At 36.5% G+C, this 24,849-nt stretch overlaps 1 protein-coding gene and 1 long non-coding RNA gene across 7 annotated transcripts in view; one reads left to right on the forward strand and one right to left on the reverse strand.

Annotated features, from left to right (window-relative positions):
• Positions 1-24,849, reverse strand: part of sdk1a (sidekick cell adhesion molecule 1a) — a 534,279-nt gene that overhangs the window by 68,064 nt on the left and 441,366 nt on the right. For all 6 annotated transcript variants that reach the window (XR_012401153.1, XR_012401152.1, XM_073944925.1 and 3 more), the window contains 3 exons: positions 20,740-20,855; positions 18,034-18,223; positions 5,190-5,288 (listed from right to left, as the gene is read on the reverse strand). Coding sequence is in view for 4 of the 6 variants with exons in the window: in XM_073944925.1 (XP_073801026.1) it covers positions 5,190-5,288; positions 18,034-18,223; positions 20,740-20,855 (405 nt within the window). In the remaining 2 variants the exon portion in view is untranslated. The remainder of the gene's footprint in view (positions 1-5,189; positions 5,289-18,033; positions 18,224-20,739; positions 20,856-24,849) is intronic.
• Positions 628-24,382, forward strand: LOC103910300 (uncharacterized). The gene is made up of 3 exons (XR_012401164.1): positions 628-747; positions 8,536-8,660; positions 22,968-24,382. It is a non-coding gene; the product is annotated as an uncharacterized lncRNA (long non-coding RNA).

Consider the following 24,849-nt stretch of genomic DNA (forward strand, 5'->3'; position numbering starts at 1 on the left):
GTCTCTGCTGGAAAACCCAGACTAAGCTGCTATCTGTTTTATTCTGAACATGGTAGCTAGTTTCTAAATGGGCTACACTTTGAAATTAGCTGGTACAAGATGGTAGAACAGTGGTCCCTACTTCACCTACTTGACATATAGAAAGTCATCCCTATTGAAACAACCTGTTTCAGAACATTTTATCATTAGTTATTAAATTGGTGAAGGCTTGCTTGGTTTGGGACTTGTGGATCTGCGCACTGATGGATTTGCTCTTCAGTGTTTGGACTTTCAGCAGTGAAAATTAGACCACATTGAACTGAACTAAACTGAGCTTTAACTCTGTAAACTGGACTGACACAGTTTCTTTTTACTAAAACTTCTAATGTTCAGCTGCTTTGACACAATCTACATTAATAAAGCGCTATAGAAATAAACATAAATTCAATTGAATTGTAACAGTAGATGGAAGTGGGAACAGTGTTGAGTTTCCAATAGCAGTTTATTAAGACTGTCACCGGTTCGGTCCCAGCATGTCCCTTCACCAACCAGCAGAGGCCCTCATCTCATACTGTGTTTACAATAAAGCTCGCACATGGGTCCACATCCCTCTGAGTCATCATTACAAAGACAATCATCTAGCAAGCAAAGGCCGAAACCGGAACAAACAGGTGCATACAGACAAACCGAAGTGTGGTGAATAGACGGTCAGTACAGGTGGCAAACAACGTAAACAAAGAAACAAAGCAAAGGGTCAAACACGGCAAGGTAAGGAAAGGAAAAACTTGTCGTAATGCTCACTAAACACTTTAACAAGACTCAGCAACGATGTGTCAGTGGGTGCTCAATTTTGTGAGGATTCTGCCACATCGGTCTTGTTAATTCTTGTTTTGGTGGCAGAGTAGAGAGACTAGTTCTGTCTTGTTTATTACGTTGTGCGCGGCTAGAGTATTCTCGAGTTGAGCACTCATTTTCTGTGATTGTATTCGTCTTTGTACGAGCGCCGTCTTTGCCAGGGATAAGCTTTAGTCCGGGTGCTTGTGCTTGTTTTGTCTGCAGCGTTGTTTCATTTTCAGTGACTTAGTCTAGTTTGTTTCGGTTGGCACTGACATGGAACAAGCATGTTGCATGTGTGAGTGTGCTTGTTTCTTGTGTTCTGCAATGAGTTCTCTCATTGGATGCGTGTTCTAGTCCTGTTTTATGTGAGCACGTGGCTTGTGTTGTGTCTTTGTACCATGTGCTCTCCCATCTATTGTCATGTCTCACCCACCTTTTTATCCTATTATTTACCACCTGCCCTCTTGACAGTTGTTTGGTTTACTTTACACTTATTAATCTCCCTGTGTGCTCTGTCCTGTGCTGATTCATCGTCAATGTTCCTACGGCGTCTTTCCTTTTACCAGTCAAGCCTAGTCCTACTTAGACATTTCAGTCTTGTTATGTTGTTGTGTTTTCCCTCACAGAGTTGTTTTAGTTGTTTTTGTATTCTTTTTTGATATTAAAATCCTTGGTTCTTTGCAATTGGGTCCTCACCTCATCCTTTCCAACACTCCAACACTGACAAGTTTATTGTTCTTGAAATAAGTCCATAATAATCTTTCGGCACCGGTGCTGGGAGTTGTAGTTCGTTAATGTGGTGTGTCTGTAGTTCTTCAGCGATCTGCAGCTGCTAGATTGCTGGTGATCTTAACAGTGGGACAGGTTGTGGAATGTGTTGTGATAGCATGGCCAAAATCTGCCTCAACAAAACAAGACTAATTTTTATTTTTCTATGACTTTATTTGTTAATATTTGTTTTTAATAGATAAATATTGTTCTTAGTTGCTTGTTATATTGAATTAGTAATATTAAATAAATAATAATAAAAACAATCCCAAAAGGTTTATTTACTTAATTTCTTAAAATTCAAAAATTCAAAGTATAAAACTTGATGAGTATCTTTCTTCTGTTAAACAGAAAAGAAGATATTTTGAAGAAAGCTTAATACCTGTAATCATTGACATAGTAATTGCTTTTCCAACTAAAGCAGTCAATAGTAACAGATTTTCAACCTTTCTTCAAAATATCTTGTGTGTTCAACAGAAAAAAAACAAAAAAGTTAGGTTGGCCACTTTATTAGGTATATCTTACTAGTACCAGTTTGGACGCCTTTTGCCTTTAGAACTGCCTTTATCCTTCATGGCATAGATTCAACAACGTACTGGAAAATTTCTCAGAGATTTTGGTCCATATTGACATGATAGCATCACACAGTTGCTGTCTCACAGTAAACTCTAGAGATGATAGTGCATAAAAATCCCAGTATATCAGCAGTTTCTGAAATACTCAGACCAGCCTGTCTGTCACCAACAACCATGCCACGTTCAAAGTCACTTAAATCACCTTTCTTCTCCATTCTGATGCTTGGTTTGAACTGCAGCAGATCATCTTGACCATGTTTACATGCCTAAATGCTTTGAGTTGCTGCCATGTAATTGGATGATTAGAAATTTGCAATAAAAAGCAGTTGCAGAGGTGAACTTGAGTAATTTTTTTGTTAGAGCTATCTCTTTAAGACATTTGTCATACCACAGATGATATTTGTGTACTTTTAATGAAACAGATTTTTGTTTGTGCTTCTAAATAAAAAGTTTTCATATCTATATTTTTAGCCACAAATGTGAACGCAGCCACAAAAAATTGCACAAATAATGATCTTTTGTCGCGGAGACATGGCGGTCTGTATTTTCCAACAAACAGAGCAATGTTTTGATAGAGCCACTGAGACAGAGCTTGTGCTTTTGGGGGGAGACAACAGCTAATGACCAGCTAATGACTGGTTTAGAGCAGCTAGAAACCAGCCACCATGTTCCAGAAACACAGCTATTGCATCTCAAGCTGCATTTTCCAACAGGGATTTACAAGAGTCCTGGTTAAACAGTCATGCTGTGCCACATTCCGAAGTAAAATGAGCCATGCATACGCTTTCAATCTCTTTTTTCTGCAGCATACACAGCATAACAAAGTCCCAATTTTCCCCAAACGCCATCAAAATGCTCATCTTTATTCAGAAATTAATGCTTCGTGAATAGGACCCGATCAACAAAAAAGTCAAGCGGTGTGTTTGAATCTCATCTTTGCATCGCTGAGATTGTGTGTATTCTTCTCCGGTGTGATTTGCACAGGCAGCATGATTTTGGCAGGCGACTATTCTGAGCTTCATTCACTCGAGGTGTTAGTCAGACTAATCTCATTAAAACGCAGGGATTTTCTCCTCTCCGGCGCCTTCTTGCCGTATGAGGAATTAGTCTCAGGTGCACGGTGACATGGCTTCATTCACAGCGCGGAGAAGAAACAGACTCTGCTCTGAGCAGATACTGCCAGCCCAATGCATTTTCACGCTCTCATGTAGGCCAGATCAAGTACTGAGGAGAGACTGCTTAAAATGTGAGGTGAAGCACATGAAAGCTGCTTTGCACTTGAATTCAGGCTACAAGGGTCAGGTGAGACCCTTGATATGAGACAAATGCTAATAGTATATTGACGGAGAGAAAGTACAAAAAACAGTCGAATGAATCAGTCAAACTGACTGGTGAATCATTTCAAATATATTTGCATAGCATCATCAGTCTGAATCATGGACTGAATTAGGCAGCTGAATCACTTTCTAGACAATAATCTTGGATTATTTGCTCACAGAATTTTATGCCTGACTGGAAATAAGTGTTGGATATTTTTGCCACTCTTTATTTTATCACTATCAGCAAACAATTAACTATGGCTTCTGCCTCATTAAACTCTTCCATCCCAGCTTTTAAATGCTTATTAAGGCAGTAGTTACAACTAGCGATGTAGAATATGATCATGCTAACCCAGGCTCATTCTGAAAACATACCCCTATTTACATTTTTGTAGAGCGCTAAATATGTCCCAAATATGTTGCAGTTTTTGTTTTCGTGTGTCCAGCAGAGGCAACTGTGTACGTTTTTTGAGATCTTAAAAGTTCACCCATGTTGTTCTCATGTAAATCAACCAGAGTCCGCTATCGACTGACTGATGGAACGATTGACTGACCCACCCTCCTCCTTCTCTAAACCCAACCAATAGTGTTTTCCAAAGCACTGATTGACCCGCCCACCCACTTTCTTAAACCTAACAGCAGCGTTTTCAAAAGCAACTCATGGCCGCCTAATTTTTACTACGTCTTCCGTTTTAACCACATTCTCACCCTGTTATTTACTTGATTTTATTTTTTATTGTTTTGCTTCTGTTTTTGTCTTGCACAGTTTCTGGAACTGTTCTTCAAAGGACTTGAACCCCATAGTTTGGTCAACTTCGCTTCGTGTCACAAGTCTGCCGATGTACATGGTGGACAAATTGGTAACAGTGGAAAAGCAGTTTATACGGAGGTAAACGGTCAGCTGGTAAGACCAAAAAGAAATGGCGTCATACTGCACTCTTGCATCCGGTTTAAAGACGAAATGCAACCATTTTGTACAGTACTTTTGGCTACATAATACACTATCTACCAAAATATGTATATAGGGGTAAGCTTTTAGAATAAGCCTATGTTGCATCATGCTGAAAATGTTCTTTGTAGGTACTAATAAACAGCTCATATGTTAATAATAGGCAGGTAATAAGCAACATTTAAATAATGAGATTTGGTCATGGTGTATATTTTTATGTAGTTATTTGTTTAAAGAGCCCCTATTATGGGTTTTTGAAAATGACCTTTCATGTAGTGTGTAACACAGCTCTAAGTGAAGTGAAATATCCAGCTAAGGCTTAAATCTGAAAGTGGACAGTTTTTAAAACTACTGATTCATCTAAAAAAAAAAAAAAAAAAAGAGTTGAGGCAAAATGGTTAGAATGAATCATCTTCATAACGAGTCTTTAGCCATTTCGGCGTGACGTGACTACGAAACATAAGCCTGCACAAACCCGGGAAATTGTTTTCCTGCACAAACCCGGGAAAATTTAAACCTGTGGCCCCGCCCACAAACACAGCAGCAAAGACAGATCCTGAAGTCATGAGTCATGAAGATGCTGTGCTTACCTGGATATCATTGGAAGTGTGAGGGAAAGAAGTGATTCAGCAGTCTACACGCGTACAATGTGCGATTCATTTGTTTACACAAAGTTTAGTTTCACATATAAACAAACAGAGCAGTTTTAATTAAGCCAACAAGTATAAACAGACCCTCAGAAGAGAAGGGAGTTACTTTTACCCATTATGATGCCGTTGGGATCCACAGGCGGCTGCCAGACCACCCTCACCTCTGTCAGGCGTACCTCTGGGAACACAAGTCTCATGGGTGGTCCAGGAACTATCGAAAAGATAGAGAAGAGAGCAAAGTTAACACACCTATAAACCTGGTAGAAATCTGAACCGTTCTCTTGAATTACAACTGAACCACAAGCCCAAATCACAGAGCTTTAATAGAGGTTATTAAGCTTTCAAAGCAGCAGCGGCCCTCTGAGACAAGCCTCTGAAATGGTATTTACGTCAGGATAAGGTCACTGTGAAAAAAACTGGTTTGAAAAGGACAACAAAAAAATGTTACATTAATAAAAAGACAAAAACACAAGAGATGAGAGAAAAAGAGACAGCGATGACAGAACTTAAATCGTGGCAGTTTAATGAACATATTCCAGATACGATGTGTATAGTGGATAACAAAGTCCATCTGTAAAAGACCGAATGCTTGTGGTCCTCCATCTGTGCGCACAAGTACTGCTCTCTGATCCACTTTAAAATTAAAACAAATAACGTGAAGTCTGAAAAATAATTAGGGCTGTGATGTTCTAAGTGGTCATTAACACGCTGCTTTGGCATTCTGAATGGTTGCTAGGCTAGGCTAGCAAGTTTTGTCAGGGTGTTACTATGCAGCTGCTGTTTAGGTCTGAGTGGTTTTTAGAATTTTGCTATAGTAGTTACTGGGGTGTTTGTTAAGCATTAACTCTACGTTAAGAAATATTAGTAAGCAGTTTATCAATACAGCTACAAATGCTGTATTCTATGATGTATTGTATTTTTCAGTCCCACTTTATATTAAGTGGCTTTAAAGTCCACATGAACTGATCATTTTTTTTCATATTGTAACACAGTTCCTAGAGAAACAGAATATTAAATAAGAAAACAGTGGACGTGGCTTGTTTTTTTTTTTTTTACTGTGAGTTAAATGGATGTAGTAAAGTAGGCATTTCCTTCAGAAAGATCTGGAAATGTATTTTAGAGGAGTTATTACAACCTAACAGACTCCTCCTCCTCACCATTTCTGTTTGTTGTCAAAACTGACAGTTGAACTATCGTGATTAAATGTTAGCCACACCTATTATCTCAAAATCACGTCATCTAATAATTTAACTGAAAACAAAGTGCATTTTCAGATTTAATTTAAAGATTAGAAGGGCAAACATTTTTTTTTTCTTAATGACATGCACAGATGAATTGTTCCCCACAAAATTAGCAATGTGAGATATACAAAAATATGTATTGTAATACATATTTTTATGTATTAACAAAATATAAATACAATGTACTTAATGGGATCATAATGTATTGCAGGAAACTTGAGTTGGGATATGGGTAGCGTTAGGGACAGGTTTGGTGTTATGCGTAGGTTTGAAAGTGGGTTAAAGTGTAAAGTCTCGTTCAAGCAAAGCAACAAGCAACCGTTCATTTCAACAAAGTGTGAGCGGCTTCCAGCGACCTCTGTCTAGCGACATCAACCGTTGGCGACCAGGTGGGTGTGCCGAGTGATGCAACAAAGTTGAGAATCCTTCAACTTTATGCAAATGAAGAACAACTTTCTTGAGCGAAAGTCAATAGAAGCACCGGTAGAGATCATGTGATCCTCTCTCAGCTTGCTCAGAGGCTACTTGTATGAAGCTATAAAGTTGCTGCTAGTGTGAATGAGGCATAGGGGATGGTCAGCAGTGTAATTACAAAAGTACATACAGAAATTAATTACAAATGTAATTGCATGCAGGTTAAATCAAGCATAAGTAAAATTTAAAAAAACATGTACTTGCATAATTTCAGTGTAAGTACATATTAATTAAGGCCACTTAATATAAAGTGCGACCTGTTATTCACTACTAAAAAAAGTAATGCCTTATTTGCAAAGCCATTATTTGAGTAGTGATTTTTATGATCGTTCAGAATGAGTTAATGATTAATAAGCAATTTATATGTCAAATAGACAAATAGTAAACTCGATAGTTACTAAATATCTATAGTTAATGAATGCTTCAATAACACAAATTCCAAAGTTTAAACATTGCTGAATAATGCTGAAATGTTTTATCCTATTTTTAAATTATGTTTTTGTATTGTCAAATGTTTTGTCAGTGATGATTCAACTATATAATAATTAAATTTTTAAATAGGATTTCAAAGATTTATTTTGAATACAGTCATTATTATTTATTGTTAAAGGGTTCTCTTTGGCTGTCAGCACAATGCTATAGCATTAAGTATTATAGTTGGTTAATGGTTAGTAGTTCTTGAAATATTTGTGGTAGTTTGTATATTGCTATATGGTTGCTAAGCATGTTACAGTAGGTGGTTGTCAAGGTGTTATGAAGCTGCTGTGAGAAAAGTTCAGGGAGTTTGTTAGAATTCTGTTTTGGTTTTATAAATGATTACTTATATCATCAATAGGTGATTGTGAAAGTGTTACTGTTCTTTGTGGTTGCTAGGGTGTTGTGTGTAGTTAGCAAGGTTCAGAGTTGAAGCAATTAAACTTGCAACAAAGAAACTAGTGTTCTAGTCTTTAGCATGTCTCTATATACCTGACCAGACAGAATCTGCTGATGTTTTTTGCTATATCTGCACAGAAATAATTTCTTTTTCTTTTGTAAAAAAAATTCTGCAGATATATGTGGAAAGATTTTGGGAGTATCATAACTAAAAACTTTTATTTAATGTTTGAAATGCAAATCCAATTAGATCCACACATTTAGTAAATAAACCAAGTCTTTCATATATCTACTAAAATACAGAAAATATTACTTTACAGACTGTATTGTAAAAAAATCATATGGACATTTACATATTAGTCAATATTATTACTGTAATCATTTAAAAACTGAATTAATATAAGTTTACACACATTTACACAAGTAAATAAATAAACCCAGGCTCATTCTGAAAACGTATCGCTATATACATTTCTGGAGAGCACCAAATATGTCCCAGGGGTACGTTTGCTTTTTTGGAGTTTTCTGTTTTCACAAATCCAGCAGAGGCCGCTGTGTTCGCTTTTTCAGATCTCAAATTAATCTTACGAGTGCCATTCGCACCTGCTGTTCTCGCGTAAATGCACCAGAGGACGTTGTCCTCTGACTGACTGAATGACTGACTGACACACCTTCCTCCTTCCCTAAACTCAACCAATAGTGTTTTTAAAAGCACCATTGACCCACCCACTTCCCTCAACCCAACCGACAACTTAAAAAGCAAAAGAAAAGCCCTTGTCTGATTTTTCCCACGTTTTCAGATTTGACCACATTCTCACTGTTATTCAATTGTTTAATTTATTTTTTGGCTTTTGTTTTTGTCTTAAACAGTGTCTGCAACCGTTCTTTGCCGGGCTTGAACCTTGTCATCATGATCAACTCCTCTCAGTATCCACCAACGTACATGGCAAGCTACTGGACAAACTGGTTACAGAGGGAAAGCTCTCCACATGGGGGTAAGCGGTCAGCTGGTAAGGGCAAAAACGAACGGCGTTTTAAGGAAAAAATGCAGCCATACGTACTTCTGGCTACATAATTTGCGATCTCCATAAATGTACTGTATATCTGTGGATTTCTGCGCACACAGATTCCATGTGGGCCTAGGTATAATCCCTGTGGATGAATTATATGCTCAAGTTTACTTTCAATACGTGATTTATTCAATCAAATAAGCCTAATAAAACACTACTTATTTTCTGTTCTTGGCCAGCGAACTGCAAAATCGAGTTGTTTTCCCTTTAGACTGTCATCTTGCCCTTGACCAAAGTATTTAGAGGCATGCTGCTAAATGAGTGCTGCCACATGGCACACAAACGCTCCATTCCACCTGAAGAGGGCCATCACCGAGTCACATGCTCCACTACACGGCCAAGACTCTATCATTGTACTTTACAACTGAATCCAAGCATTGCAGAGGGCCGACAGGAGGAGATCAATGATGACTAGAGGATGTAATGACTATTGCGTCCTACTCTGAAGGACACAGTGTGCCACCGGTGCTAAAAGAGGCCTCCGCTAAAGGCCTTGATTAAGGGGAATGTTTCCTTCTCCTGCTGTTGCATCTCACCTCTAAACATACACACTTTCCCCTCTCTCCAAGGCATCTGTGACAGGCCTATACATCCACTAACAGGACACCTGTGGAGCGACAGATAACATGGAGGGAATCCAATAACGGTGGTGGGCCGGTGCTGTGCCTGAGGTACACACACACACACACAACAAACAAACTGTGCTGTACGAGGATCGGTGCTCAGTACAAATGTGGAACAAACACAATCAACGTGGCGCCGTCTCTCGACCGCTTCCTTATTTCTCCCTGGATTCCCTCAGTCGATGCGGTCGGTTAGGCGGATCCTATGTTTCATTTCCTGGACATTAAGGAACTTATAAATCTAACACATCTGACAGCGATTTGATTTGTATTGCTTTTTGCAGTCATAGTGTGTGAGACCACAGGGACACATGTCCACAAGAAGAAGCTCTTACAGTAGAGAGCGCTTCTCCCCAGACGCCTCTTTCTCTTGCCAATGTATTGCTAGCATTCATCATCCTGCTATCAGCCCTCCGTGTGCCACGAGACTTATATGGAGATTACACACACACACATATGCGCACACGAGGAGTCTTTTAGCTACTTATGATGCGCGACTCATGACTCCGGAGCATTTACTCTGCGTGAACCTACAATTAGAATCCGTTTATTAATTGCTTCTTTTAGTGAGTCACTAATAAACGCACTTTCCTGCCAATCTTTTCTGCGACGTGCGAACATTAACGACTTCTAAGCTAATCTAATCGCACCGCAAAAACAGAAGAGAAAAACGTCCAATTTGCAGCCTGATTTGCTGGTTTGGCTCTGATTAAATCCAATTACAGGATGTTTAGACAAAAAGTCAGGACAATCACTCAAATCCACTCCAAAGAGGATGGACGTCCTGTAGCATCTCAGAAAGCCCTGAGTACGGCGTTCAAGGCCTGGTTAAAATGGTGCTGGACCATCAGTCCTTAATGAGGTCTGTTCTGCAGGGGAATTTAAAAGGCAAACACACAGATAATTGCTGCCAAGGTCGAGTGAGCACAGACGGGGTGAACATGCTGCCCGGGCCCTGGGCCTCCATCATAAAAGTGCGGCGGTGAAATGGCCCGAGCTCTCAGCGTCTGTCAAGGGGGAGCTCCATTTACAGTCACGTTTAAAGGAGACCTGTTATCTCTTATTCAGAGAGCAGCACAGTGCTGACCGCAGGCATGCAGACTCCATTAATGTGACTCTCTAGCCGGCTGGATTAAGGGCTGACCCCTGTATATCACACAGTGGGCTTTTTTTAATGCTTCTGACATGCCAGGGGAAAAGGCTTCTATCGCTGTCCCTCATGATGTCCATCCTCTCTCGTGAAAAGATGCTTGGCTAGTGAGCCTCTGAGCTCCATAGAGTGACACAACTGTGGCTTAATAACCATACTGTAACTCCATGCTTGAAGGTTCCTGTTGGTTTTGCGTCATAATAAATTAGGATATATAAAATTTACATTAAAACTAAGCATAAATGTTTATAAGAATCATATTTACATATAAGCATATATAAGTATTTACATATTTTCAGTGGCGGAAAGAGTACTGAAAAATCATACTCAAGTGAAAGTACCATTACGTGCCCAAAAATGTAGTGCAAGTGAAGTAAATAACACTCAGAGTTAGAGTAAAAAGTAGCCCTTATAAAAGTACTCAAGAGTAGTGAGTACTGAATATCACGCCGTAAAAAGCTGAAGCGTTTACATGTAATTTGTGCATATGTGTGTGTAAACGTAACATTCTGTAGTGCATTTAGTTATTGTTTAAGACTATTTGGTGATTTCATCATTCAGTAAACACCCGGCATCTTCTTATCATCACACGCAGTCTTGCTGCCCATCTTGGACACTTTTAATGCTTCCAAACAGTTTGCTGTATGTCTTGAGGTAGTTCAGTGGGATGCGATTTACTTTCTATGTGCAATTGATTGGACTGGAATCGCAGATCTGAGATTTCTAAATTTCTAAATGTTTAAAAAAGTAGTGAATGCAGGTTGAAGGAAAGTAATGGAGTAAAATTACTGATACTGCACAAAATATGTACTCAAGGGAAAGTAAAAGTACACATTGGTAAAACTACTTAGTAAATTACAATTTCGGCGAGGCAGTGGCGCAGTAGGTAGTGCTGTCGCCTCACAGCAAGAAGGTTGCTGGGTCGCTGGTTCGAACCTCGGCTCAGTTGGCGTTTCTGTGTGGAGTTTGCATGTTCTCCCTGCCTTCGCGTGAGTTTCCTCCGGGTGCTCCGGGTTCCCCCACAGTCCAAAGACATGCAGTACAGGTGATTTGGGTAGGCTAAATTGACCATAGTGTATGAGTGTGGGAGTGAATGTGAGTGTGGATGTTTCCCAGAGATGGGTTGTGGCTGGAAGGGCATCCACTGTGTAAAAACTTGCTGGATAAGTTGGTGGTTCATTCCACTGTGGCGACCCTGGATTGATAAGGTGAGTAAGCCGACAAGAAAATGAATGAATGAATGAAATTACAATTTCGGAGAAAAAAATACTCAATTACAGTAATTTGAGAATTTATAATTTTATACTTTACACCACTGCTTATATTTACCTTATTGATTTATTGATATATTATTTACATTTTAAAATGAAAATAATTTAAATTCATTTAAGTTTTACTTTCTTTAAGGCTAACGTAATTAGTATTCTTTTTTAAAAATTGCATAACTAACTAAACCGTTTATGCAGTATAAAACAAAACAAAAGAAAAACAAAGCTTCAAGGTAACACTGTATTTTAAGGTGTCCTTAATAGTAAGTACAATTAATTATGTATAATTGCAACTAACCATAAACCACATTCGAAACCTAACAACATAGCAAGTACACTTCATTTAAAGTGCTGTATGTATGTTTTTTTGACTCTTCTAAAGCATAAAATATCATAATATGTTTGCAGATATTTAAGAAACAGGCCAACTGAACATACTGTACTTGTTTATCTAAAAAACAATTCTGAAGTCAGTTATAATGCTTTGAAAATCATTGTTATGTGTCTCTGTTCTGGTTCTTTTAACCCGCCTAATGGCACTTATATTTCAGCACTTGTTGGAAAAACGCATATTTCATTTTTTCATTTATTCATTTATTCAGGAAGGCTCTGAAAATATGCACCCATTAACAAAATGCGACCTCTAGTGGACAGTAGAAGACTCTGAAATGAGACCTAGATTTAGAGTTCCACATGAGGATATTAATTAGCAAATAATATAGATATTATGAGCGTAAACATTAGTTTAGCAGGTTACATTGTAACCCCGTGTCCCAACAACACGCTACATGAAGAGATAAGCAGTGATGAGCAATTTGGCTGATTGCACCAAACGAAACACTACAGAAATTTAAATGCAACCATTTAGAAGCTCAGAATATCATCTACTGCAAGAAACAGAAGCCGTTTCTAATATTTCAATTTGGGAACGAAAACTCCTTTTAATATGGAAAATATACCTTCTATTATGTGTCGTAGCTTTAATTTAGAAAACGGTGTAAATCAGCCTTTAGGCTTGATGTCAGACTCACTTCTGTTGGTCATCAATCTGGCAACCTGCGCTTGCATTTGTTTTGATCCAGAAATGCAATACCTAGTTCACCCACTGGTTGTACAACTTACATAATGCACCTTTAATATCACTCAGTATTACTGAATACATGATTAGTAAAACTGTAACAAGGACACCTTAAAATAACATTTAACCAAAAAATTGCAACACAGAACAGCTATAAAAGATCTACAATGCAACACAAGTGCAAAACACAACAAATCAAAATAAAACAAATTCACTGAAACAAAACATCATACAGGATCACATAACTAAATGAACACTCTGAACATGCTGAATAAACAAAACTAAGTAAAAAACACAATGAATGAGGATAAAACAAACAAAAAAAAAAATACAAAGCAAACATAAATTAAAATACAACCCAACAAAATCAAAACAAAAAAGTGATAGTTGTCCCACCTAATATTCAGATTAATAATACAGAATTTAATAGGTCTTTTATAGATTAAAAGCTATATTTGATTCCCCAATTCAATAATATATATTATTCCTGCTTTTCCATTGAGATATCTAGACATTAAAAGCTATATTTCAGCACTGAACTAATGGCTGATGCGTTAACACATAACACACTTGAATGAATTAAATCAGCTTTGATCAAGAGATAAATCAGCACGTTACATGTGCGCTCTATATTTCTTTATCAGCCGAATCTCCTGGTGCGCTGCATTTATCAATTGTTTCTCTAGAACAACCTTGAGGGGGCCTTAATTGTGCCATTTCCCAAAAACACATTTCTTCCCCGTGCAGTCTGTCCCTTATGGCCCTCTTGGCTGTGTAACAATCATATAAGAGTACATTAGTTCCAACTGTTATCTGTCTGTAATCCTGACCACAGCAAATCACTATTGTAATAGATAACAAACCATCACACTTCTTTTCTGAAAGCTTTCATTTCACAAATTCAGACAGTCCTTCAAAGTCTATTTAAGTTGCAGTCCATAAAGTACACATCCGAAGGCCAACTCCTCTAATAGTTTTAGATGCGGTAAAAGTTTTTACCATATCGATTTACTTGTCAATATCATATCTTAAAAAGGTTTCAGAAGTATATTTAAAGATCCTGTATAGTGGAGATGCAGAACGTACAACAAAACAAATGAAGCATCAGCAGCTATAGAAGACCTTCACAAAGTGGCTGAAAGCGCTTAAAACTAAATGCCATTTTGTCTTTTTTATACTACAAAATGCAAGGCCAAATCAATCTGTGCACATCTCGTGCGCAGAGCAAATGCCCATTACTCATGACAGCTCATAAACTTACACGGCTTGGTCAAGGAGGGTGCACATAAAACAGACGTACAGCATTAAAGATGTGGCTCATCCAAAAATGAACATTTAGTCATTATCCATCCTCATGTGCTTTTAAATGCATATTTTAAATAGCCTTTATATTTGGAGTAACCTTAAAGAGATTGTTTACACAAAACTGAAAATTGTGTCATCTTTTACTCACCTTATAAGTTATTTCAAACCTTTCTGACTTTCTTTTGTCTGTTAAACACAAATAAAATATTTTTAAAGAAAGCTGAAAACTAACTATTGACCTCCATAATATCTGTTTTTCCTACTATGGAGGACGATGGAGTTACATGTCTGATGTGTCTGTGTTGTGCTCATGTTGTTATGTCATGTGATGTCCCATGTGTTTGTTCCATGTGCTTTTGTTTATGTCATGTGTTTCCTTCGTTCTGTTTTCCCGCCATTTGTTAATGTTTATTATTTCCACCTGTTGTCTTACCCCTGTTTTGTTATCTGTTCAATCTTGTCCTGTGTATTCATAACCCCGAATTTGTTAAGTTCTTTGTCCTTGTTCTTTGTAATCTTGATAACTGATCTCTGACTATTTTGATTCTTCAAACAAGTTCCTGAATCATGTTAAAATGTCTGGATGAACTGATCTGAGATAGCTGCGTGCGTTGCTAAGGACAGATCTATTGATCCTTGAAATCATGACCAGCAATGCGATGATTGGCTGACGGCACAGCAGCGTAATGACATTATCTGATTAATATTCAATTATCCATGTGAGCAAAATTACATAAAATTAGCAGTAAACGGTTTGTTAAATATGATACACAATAACTTTACACATTTGTTGTGGGCTACAGGCTTTAGTCCTTCATGTTTCAAGAGTATTAAGTGATTTATTTAGTTTTATATTTAGAGTGGATTATTTAGCGTAATAACTGGCTGTTTAAATTAAAAGCATTTTGATATTGGTGAAGGTGTCTGAAACTTTTGCAAAGCATCAAATCACCATAATTTTAGCTGTCAAAACATGTGAATGACTGCATCAATTATTATTTCTTTATAAAAACAAACAAAAAACAGTTGATTATTGTGCATGTTGTCTATTATCATAGACACATCGTACTACTAAAGCTGGATCATTACCTTAAAATAGTATGCGTTTGTATCTAAAAAGTCCATGTTGATGTTTTCTTTATTGTCTCTCTTTGAACAGACCCCAGTTTTTCATATGTGGATAACTCAGTTAGCTGGATTTGGTTCTTGTTGATTTGACATGATCCAAGATCATTTAGTTCTGGTAGCTCAAACCTTTCATTTCATATAAACAGGATAAGATTTGGTCAGTTCAAGCAAAGGTAATACTAAAAGTATGCACCGAATGCTGATATTTTCTCACAGTAGTAGTTATATACACTTGGATAAAATATATTTTTTTATATATATTTTTTGTTTATATATATATATATATATATATATATATATATATATATATATATATATATATATATATATATATATACACACACACACAAAACGCCTGCAATCTGCACTCCGAAATAAAAGTACAAAGACTGTCATGGGGTGGTTCTCCCCAACAGGTTCAAAGAGAACATTTATTAGCATGGACTTATTAAATACAAATGCATACTATTTTAAGGGACCAGCTTTAGTACAATTTGTGAATGATAATAGACATGCACAATATTTAATGTTTATGTAATTTTGCTCACATGGAAAATTTTATATTAGTCAGATGATGTCATTGTGCCATTTTCGCATCAGCCAATAATCGCATTGCTAATATGATTTTGAGAATCGATAGATCTGTCCTTCACAACATATGCAGGGATCTTAGATCAGTTCATTCGGACATTTAAATCTGATTTGATTTGTCTGACTTGTTTAAAGAACTAAATTAGCTAGAGATCAGTTATCATAATTAAAAGATCCAGTTCCTGTTGTAAGTGCTTTTTGTTAATAAAATTGCTTTTTTTATAAAATAACTGTGAGCTGTGTGTTTGTGAGTGAGCCTTCTGTGACAGATGGTTACAGGTTTTCAGCTTTCTTCAAAATATCATCTTTTGTGCTCAACAGAAGAAAATTACAGAGGTTAAAAACCACTATGTTTTTTTTTAAAACAAACTAACTAAATTTAAAACTTAATAAAACAAAAGAATGAAATAATAAAGATTGATATGTAAAATAAAGCACATAATGCCACTGAATAATTCAGGCCCTCAAAAGGTAAATACAATTTTTGAGTGTCATTTTGACTATCATCTGAGAACTGCAGTCCTGGCTCAGATGCTTACTTTTTGAGGGAGTTTTCTAGGCATACATGTTGAATTTTGATTAGACTTTATTATCAAAACAGTGCAGTTGTGTGCTGTTTATGGATGAGTTAGAGTGAACTGTTGTGCCAAAAGAATATTTAAAGAGTTTTTGAACTTTTGGCAAGGCAAGGCAAACTTTGTTACACAAACATAGTTGATCCAAAATTCATTACATTAATAACCAGCATCCATAAATCCCCACAAAATAGAATTGGTGAATCTGATATTACAAAGCCGAAAACTGATTATGCAAAACTGCTTATATATTTACGTATTGGTTATTAGTAATTTGTTTAGTAATGTTTGACTGAATCTTAATAAATAGTGTAATTTAAGTCCAATATTACAAAGCTAATGCCTGATTATGGAAAAATTATTGAATATGGAAAAAATTGTTAAAGGTCCCATTAAATTAAATTAAATTAAATTAAAATTTTAGTATCTGTATTAGGATATCTATAAGCTAGTGTGCTCCAAAACAGTGACAAAACTTGCATTTAGAAGATATAAAACTGATATAAACATGTAAAGCTTGTAGTTTGTCACTTCCGCCCAAATAGATCAATGTTTTGTTATTTATTTATAATTTTTTTTTATTGAACAGTACATGGTCAGCAAATGTTACAGTATAACGAAACATTGTGAATTATAGAAGAAACATAGTGTATGCCAGGGGATAAAGCAGTAAAGACAATAAAATACAACAAGTTAAACAAGAAATACATATAAAGTTAAGCTTAAAATAAAAATAAAATAGTAAGAGTGTAAGTAACTCAAAATGAAGTACTGATATTACAGGGGAATTTAAATAGATCATGACAAGATAATGTTTTCCTATTTAGTGTTTTAGTGTTTAGATCAATGGTTTTATTCATGTCACCTCACACTACAGTTTGTCATCAAATCATAACCAATCAGATGCTCTCTATTATCTGACATGCCCCACCCACTTCAACACACTACTTATTTGCTTTTAATTTGATGCGCTTGAGCTCAACCACTCTCACTGGCAGAGCTCTGATAAAAACAAATGCTATTGGCTGTTTTTTTAAAAGGGGGGAAGCTATTCTATGTCCCACCCTCTCTTCATGTTTCGGATGAGATTACGCCAAACACTGAATAAAAATGCACATTTGAAAGCTCTTCACGGGACCTTTTGAACAGATTATCTCTACTGTTTATTTGAGAAGTGACTCAATTATCTGCTCATAGCAGTTTTTTAACTGAGGTGAAGAAAACTGAAAGGTTATCACTGAAAAATTCTATCGCACAAAAGCTTTCTGTGGCACCAGAAGACCTGTAATATTGCACATATCAGTTGCAAACTAGTTGTTGACAATACTCATAAGACGCTTTCTGAGTGTTTTTCACTTTCGCAACTTGACAGATAAGCTGACTACGAACTATTGTATGAGCTGCATAAAAAATACTTTTTGTTCCACAGAGAGAAAAAAATAACAGCACACAGATCTGGAAAGACATGAAAGTAAGTAAATAATGGCAGATTTATTTATTTATTTGGACGAGTATTTCTTTAAACTCACTATGTGGTCATTAAAAGAAATCTCAGTGATGAAACATGAAAAGTTGCCCACCGTCATCCTTGGTTCTCTCCAGCACCGGGGGGTTGCTGAGTTGCCCATCACCAATTCGTGTGAAAGCCAAAACTTGTATTTCGTACTGGACGTATTTCCGCAAGTTCCTCAGCAAGACAGACTGTGTCAGATTCCCTTTCACCACGTTCACCTGTGCCTCTGAATCAGAGTCTTTCTCTTTGAACAGAACCTGGAAGAATAAGTAAGGATATTAAGCATGATTATAGCCCACATCACGCTTGTGTGATTTGGTGATTGTGAGTTTAATTTAAGATCACATTAGATGGAAACGCAGAGGGAAGGCAGACTGGCGTGAGGTTTGTTCCTCTGGGTCCAGTGTTCAGCAGGCTGCTTTTGTTTTTTCCGCCATAAAGCCTCCTTCCTTAATTACTATTGACTTTAAACCGCAGAAGCCTGACTGAACATATGGGTGCACATCAACATCTAACTTCAAATATTTGTCTTTCCGCATGGGTCAGACTCTCAGCCAATGCTTTAATAAATCAGTTCATTAGTGGAAAAAGAGGAAACATTAAGAGCTTTATGTGTGTCTTTTAAGAAAAGGAAAAACATATTTAAGATTTTATTACTACAATGTATGTTTATGGTTTCATTTTAAGAATGAACCGAACCACATTGAGTTGGATTGAAATCTTATTCAGTTTTTATATTATTTGAACATTTTAGAAGTTTTGTTGTTGATTTTTGTCATTATGTTGGCTTGAGAAAGCCAATTTACTGTTAAACTACTCTGTCCTTGAAAACAATGTATCTCCTCCTAGGCCTTCATACTACGAGGCACAAATTTGGTCAAAATGTGCCTTCTGCATTCAAGATTTATGCTATATCACCTTAATCAGACTTACAGTTTTTGAATAATAAAATGTTAAATATTTGAATAATCTGGGCATAATTTTGCACGTATCGCTTTCACACTAATCAAGTTCAATATTCTGTATATTCAATAAAATATGGCAAGCCCTTTTTGCTTAATGTTCAAGTCCAGATTTTGACTGTAATAGAGGCATTGTGGTTGATTTATATCACTCATATTGGCAAGAAGCTTTGATGTATCATAACTAAACTGTCAATTGTGCCCATAGCAACAAAACAGGCCATCCTAGCAACCATTTAAAACCAACAATAACTCTACATCAGAACATCGTAGGGACCCATTGGCTCGTTTGACTTATGCTAGCAAATGGGACTTCCTGTGTACTATGCATGGTCACAATGATAAGCAAAGTGCTAACAATAATTAGCTACATGCTATTAATGATTATCTAAGTGCAATAACATGTGCTAAAAATGCCTATTAAGTATTAGCATTTGATCAAACATGCACACGAGCGTTGCCATTTACATCAACAGTTTAGCGACCACCTAGCAATGCCATAAAGATTTTAGCAACTGCCCAGTGCAAGCACAGTCACGTTGGCTTTCTCAAACCAACATCAAAGTTTGTCAACGAACCTTAGGCTTTAGTTATGATTTATTTTTAAACATGACAATACAGATATCAATTTAAAATTTATGAGCCAATACCGGTATCCCAGAAGTAAGATCACTTAATTGTAGCTAATATAAAGTAATTAATTTTGTGTATCCTTTTAACATTTGTTTTAGAATTTTAGTTGCAAACAATGTTATTTTGCTAGGATTAATATTGTGTTTGATATCCTTTATTTTTTACTTTATGATTTACATTTATTTTGTCAAAATCATTCACTTAAAGTTTTGTTGTCAGTAGATTATTAGTTAAAAACTAAGTCTATAATTTTTTAAATTCTAATTATTTTCTTAATATTTCTGCATAGGTTTATAGAAATTTAATACATAAATCCATAAACTGTCAATACATCCCTGAGAAAAAATAAGCTTAATCATACTGTCCCTGCAGGCACACAACATCAAGACGTTAATATGAGGTTAGATTTAGCTTATGACATCAGGTGACCAAAAACCAATGACTAGCCAGTGTCTAAGGACAACAAATTACATTGATAATTGGTTGATTTAAATGGATCAACAGTTTAAATCAACCGAATACTTCATTTTCTCATTAAACCTTGACCAATCAAATGCTTTCTAGTATCTGACATGCCTCGCCCTCGTCAAGACGCTCTCATTTGCTTTATATTTGATGCGCTTGATCTCAACCACTCTCGCTGCAGAGCTGTGATAAACACAAAACTCTATTGGCTGTTTTTTTAATTTTTTAAAGAGGAGCAACTTTAAGTCCCACCCTCTCTTCATTCTTTGGTTGAGACTTTCAAATATCGAATAAAAAATGCACATTTCAAAGCTCTTCACGGGACCTTAAAGATTTAGATTCAAGAATATTTAGTAGAGTACTGAACGATGTTATTTTAATAGCAGTCCCATTGTATTATTAATTTAAGCTACATTTATGTTTATAACAAATATGGATTTTAGTTTTTTTATTTTAGTTTTAGTTATTTATAACCCTAGTTGTAACGAATAGTCATTATAGAAAGAACATACATATTGCTTCCTCTTCCTAAAAAGAAACAAACAAACATCAAATCTTTCATGTCATTTCATCATACACAATATGGCTGAACGCGTCAATCATACATGAGAAAAGACTTTATTCACTTCTGAGCTGCTTATTACACACAGTCAAGCGCTCATGCAGCAGTCTGATGTCATTTTTACTTGGGTGAAATCAGTAAGAAAGTAAACCTTGTAGCCAAGGATGTTGCCGTTCTGCTCGTGTTCGGGAACAGGACCCCAGGTCACCAGGATGCGACTGGAGCTCATGGCCTCTGCCGTCACATTTTCCGGAGCCCCTGATGGCACTGCGCAAACAGACAAAGACAAATCACAGTCCTTTATCGGCCTCGAGCCCTGAGTAAACTCACGTGGATTAGTCAGCGCTTCAATGTCATGAGGGAGGAACCAAAGCAAACAGCATTAGCGAGTGAGACGCTGTACAGACACCCACGTTGCCTAGAGTGTCTGTACATCCAATGACCACCTTCATTTGCTGATGACTGTCATCCAAGAGCAGATTTATAAGTGAACCACTTGTGGCATTAACTGGGATTGCAATCTAAGCTTGGGATATTTAAGACTGGGTTGACCAGCAGGATAAATTATGGCTGAAATAATCTAATCATCCAAACAGGAACGAAAAGCAGCGTTGGGGGGAACGCATAACAAGGATTGCGAGTTATGTATTATATAATTTGTGTTACAAAACATATATTATTACTTTTTTAAGTAACAAGTAATGCATTACTTTTAAAAATGAAGTAATAATATTTACTTTTTTAAAATAAATAATAGTTACTTTTTAAAATAAATAATGCAAGTTACCTTTTAGTTTAATTAATTAGCTTATAAAAAATAAATAGACAAATTAAAATGAACTTAATCATGTTGAATGACTAAGAAACATGTCATGGACTGTGGGGGAAACCGGAGGACCAGGAGGAAACCCATGCCAACATGGGGAGAACAGGCACACTCCACACAGAAATGCCAACTGACCCAGTCAGGGCTCGAACCACCAACCTTTTTGCTGTGAAGCAATCATGCTATCTACTGCACCACCATGGCACCCATATAATAAAATGTAAATGTACAAATGGTGAATAAACAATAAAACATTTCAAAGATGCCAAAAGGATGAAATATGTCTCATGTAAAGCTCATGTATGTCTCATATAAAAAGAAGAGATAAGTAAAAGAAGAAATAAGTTGAAGTAGACGAATGATGTGTGTGGCAATGGGGTGGGTTAGGGTAAATAACAAGCTTGCGCTTCATTCTATTCCATTTCGACCATGATGAAATGTATTTTGTTTAAACAATTATTTTGTGTAGGATTTTTTTTGTTTGTAAAAAATAAATCAAATTAAATCTTGAAATATAAAAAAAATTATAAATATATATAAATATTTTATAACATTGCGTTTTCTGTCTACACCTACTTTCTGAATAAAATAGTTGCAATACATTTTAATTTCATATTTAATTTGACTCTGGCATCAGCATGGCGGCATGCTATAAACAACCCACAAGCTCTGTGGTGCTGACTTCTGCATGTGTAAACATCTTACTCAATGCCTTCAAGTAAGCATATTTGCAATTCAGTGCGATATCGCCAGTGACACAGAAATGACACACTTCACCTTTAAGTATCAGATTTGTGGAGTTTCCGCTGCAGTCATTTGGAGCCATAAATCTCTCTTGTGTGCATCTTGCAGTACAGATAAGTGGTGAAAGCAGGCAGCCAATCAGCTTTCTCTTATCTGCCGTGTAGACATGCATTCAGAGCAGCTCATAGTCACACGGAACCATCACATAAAAGAAGCTAAATTCGATTTGCCGACCACCTGTTTACATCCGAGAATATGCTTATCTCAAAATGGAAATTTAAAGATGCCCTCACTGCATCACAGTGAAAACATGTGCCTCTGTTTCCCACGGGGCTCAGTTTGGGCTGGAAACACGGTTATGAATGTAGGCATTATCAAATGCTAAAATTAGACATAATGATAATACGCTAATGACAACAATAACAAAACATAGCCACAAGCAGAAGTTAAGGGGCCAAGCATTACAGAGGCTGGAAGCATCAGACCACCTGCAAAAATGAGAAATTAAAGCCATTTAGAGGTGACTCGAAGTAAAGCGAGTTAGAATGTGACTTGTATGCTTGGCCCTGTAACTGCTGCTTATGGTTATTTATTTTTTGTTATCATTAGCATATTCAGTAAGTTAATTTTAACTTTTGCTAATATTTGTTTTCAAACTTGAGACCGATATATGGTGGTGGTACTAAACTGATGTGGTGTTTAACTCTAATTTCTCACTTGTAAGTGCATGGTTCATTCATTCAAGCTTTTTATATAACTATAATTTCCTCTTATAGCTAATTATTTTCTTTATTCTCTATTTCCACCAGGGGATACATATCCTGAGGCTTCTAGAGATTGTGTAGTGGCATTGATATGATCCAAGACCTGGGAAGAGATGATGCCATAGTATCCATAATCCTGGACCAGGCCGTATCTTAAGCTGATGCTGTGGCAGTAATGGAGGAGTGGAGAGCATGAGACTGATTCCTGAAAGACCGCTGTGACAGACGAGTCCTTGCATTGATCCCATGGGCCATGCCTGATCACCCGACAGTGACCTACCCACACCTGCAGCTTCTCCAGGATGGACGTCCAGGGTTTTCCAGTCTCCGCTGCCTAGACTGCAGCTCTGCACAAGAAGTTTGGCGAGAGGAGAAATGGTTGTGCCCAACTGAGCCTGGTTTTTCCCCTAGAATTGTTTTCTTTCACTTTCATCCATTGGTGAATTTTTGATTCTCGCCACTGGCTTGCTTGGTTTGGGAATGCACATCGAGGGTTTTGCTCTTTAGTGTTTGGACTTTCAGCAGTTAAAACACTAAACTACAATACACTAATCTGAACTTCAACTCTGAAAACTGTACTGAGACAGTTTCGATTTACTAGACCTTCTATGTTAAGCTGCTTTGACACAATCTACATTGTAAAAGTGCTATAGAAATAAAGATGAATTGAATTCAAGCTGTCATTGTAATATTGTGTAGTGTTTTGACTGGTATACAAAAATGGTGCATTTTATTCCCCCTGTTTGATGCTGTACTGTTGTTATAGATACACTTACAAAAGAGTAAAAAAGTGGTTACTCTTTTCTACAGTTTACTCTTTTGGTGCTTCTATCGTAGCAGAAATACAGCCTTTAATGCAGTTTTACATCATGCAAGCTAATTTGTTTAGTCTATCTATAAGAATGCCAGAATATACTAAAGATGAGTGAGGTCAAATGTGGCAAAATTTAAAGCAACAGTCAAGGAAAATTAGAACGTTTCATTAAAATATGCCACTGTGCTTTTAAAGTAAAGCACCTTAAACAAAATTCGAAATATTTGAAATCTAATATTTTATATTGTTTAGCTCCGTATGATAGAATGAAACATAATGAGATCAGTCAAACCATTACAATCAGAAATCCATTTTATAAAATCTTCTGGCCACTATGTCATAACATAGCATTTATTGAACTTATTCTTCACGTACAAGCAGGCGCAGCCATTTAAAACTTTATGGCCCAAGACTTCTGGTCTCATTCACTTAAAATCCACTCGTTATGCTGCTTGATGTTGCAAACTTATGTTTTCAAATTATTCTACTTTGTCTGTATAGTCATGAACACACTTGTTTGTAAAGCAAGGAGTTTTACCATTTTCTGCTGTTTATTATTTCTAGTCATTTCTTCCATAGGTGGCTGAATTGGAAGTTCTAAAACAATCACAATAAAGAGTGCATTTGTGCATTGCAGAATAAGGTCAATAGCCTCATGTCCACTTTTAAGATCTCTTTGTCAAATTTGTTTCCATGTTATTTGTTAAATTAAAAGGTCATTAGCACAGATTTTCATCCAAAATTTTAAATTACATCATCATTTATTCTTCCTCTTGTGGTTTTAATTGATTATGATTTTCACTCTTCAGTTGAACACAAAAGAAAATCATTTGAAAAATGCAGGTTAATGGTGCCCATTAACTTTCATAGTAGGATAAAAACAATGGAAATCAATGGCTACCATCAAACAAAATAGCAGAAGAAAGTGAGGAAATGATGACCGATTTAATTATTGGGTTAACTTCCCCTTTTTGTAGCAGTTTTATTTTTACATTTCCGTTCCCCCACAGACTCAATAACTAAAGAAGAAAAAGATAAAGAACACTAAAAGATTCTAGAGGTACATACACTTCTTTGGTGCTTGGCCTCAAAGGAATGAACAGACTTTTTAAA

The sequence above is a fragment of the Danio rerio genome, chromosome 3, assembly GCF_049306965.1.
Source record: "Danio rerio strain Tuebingen ecotype United States chromosome 3, GRCz12tu, whole genome shotgun sequence".
Classification (NCBI taxonomy): Eukaryota; Metazoa; Chordata; class Actinopteri; order Cypriniformes; family Danionidae; genus Danio; species Danio rerio.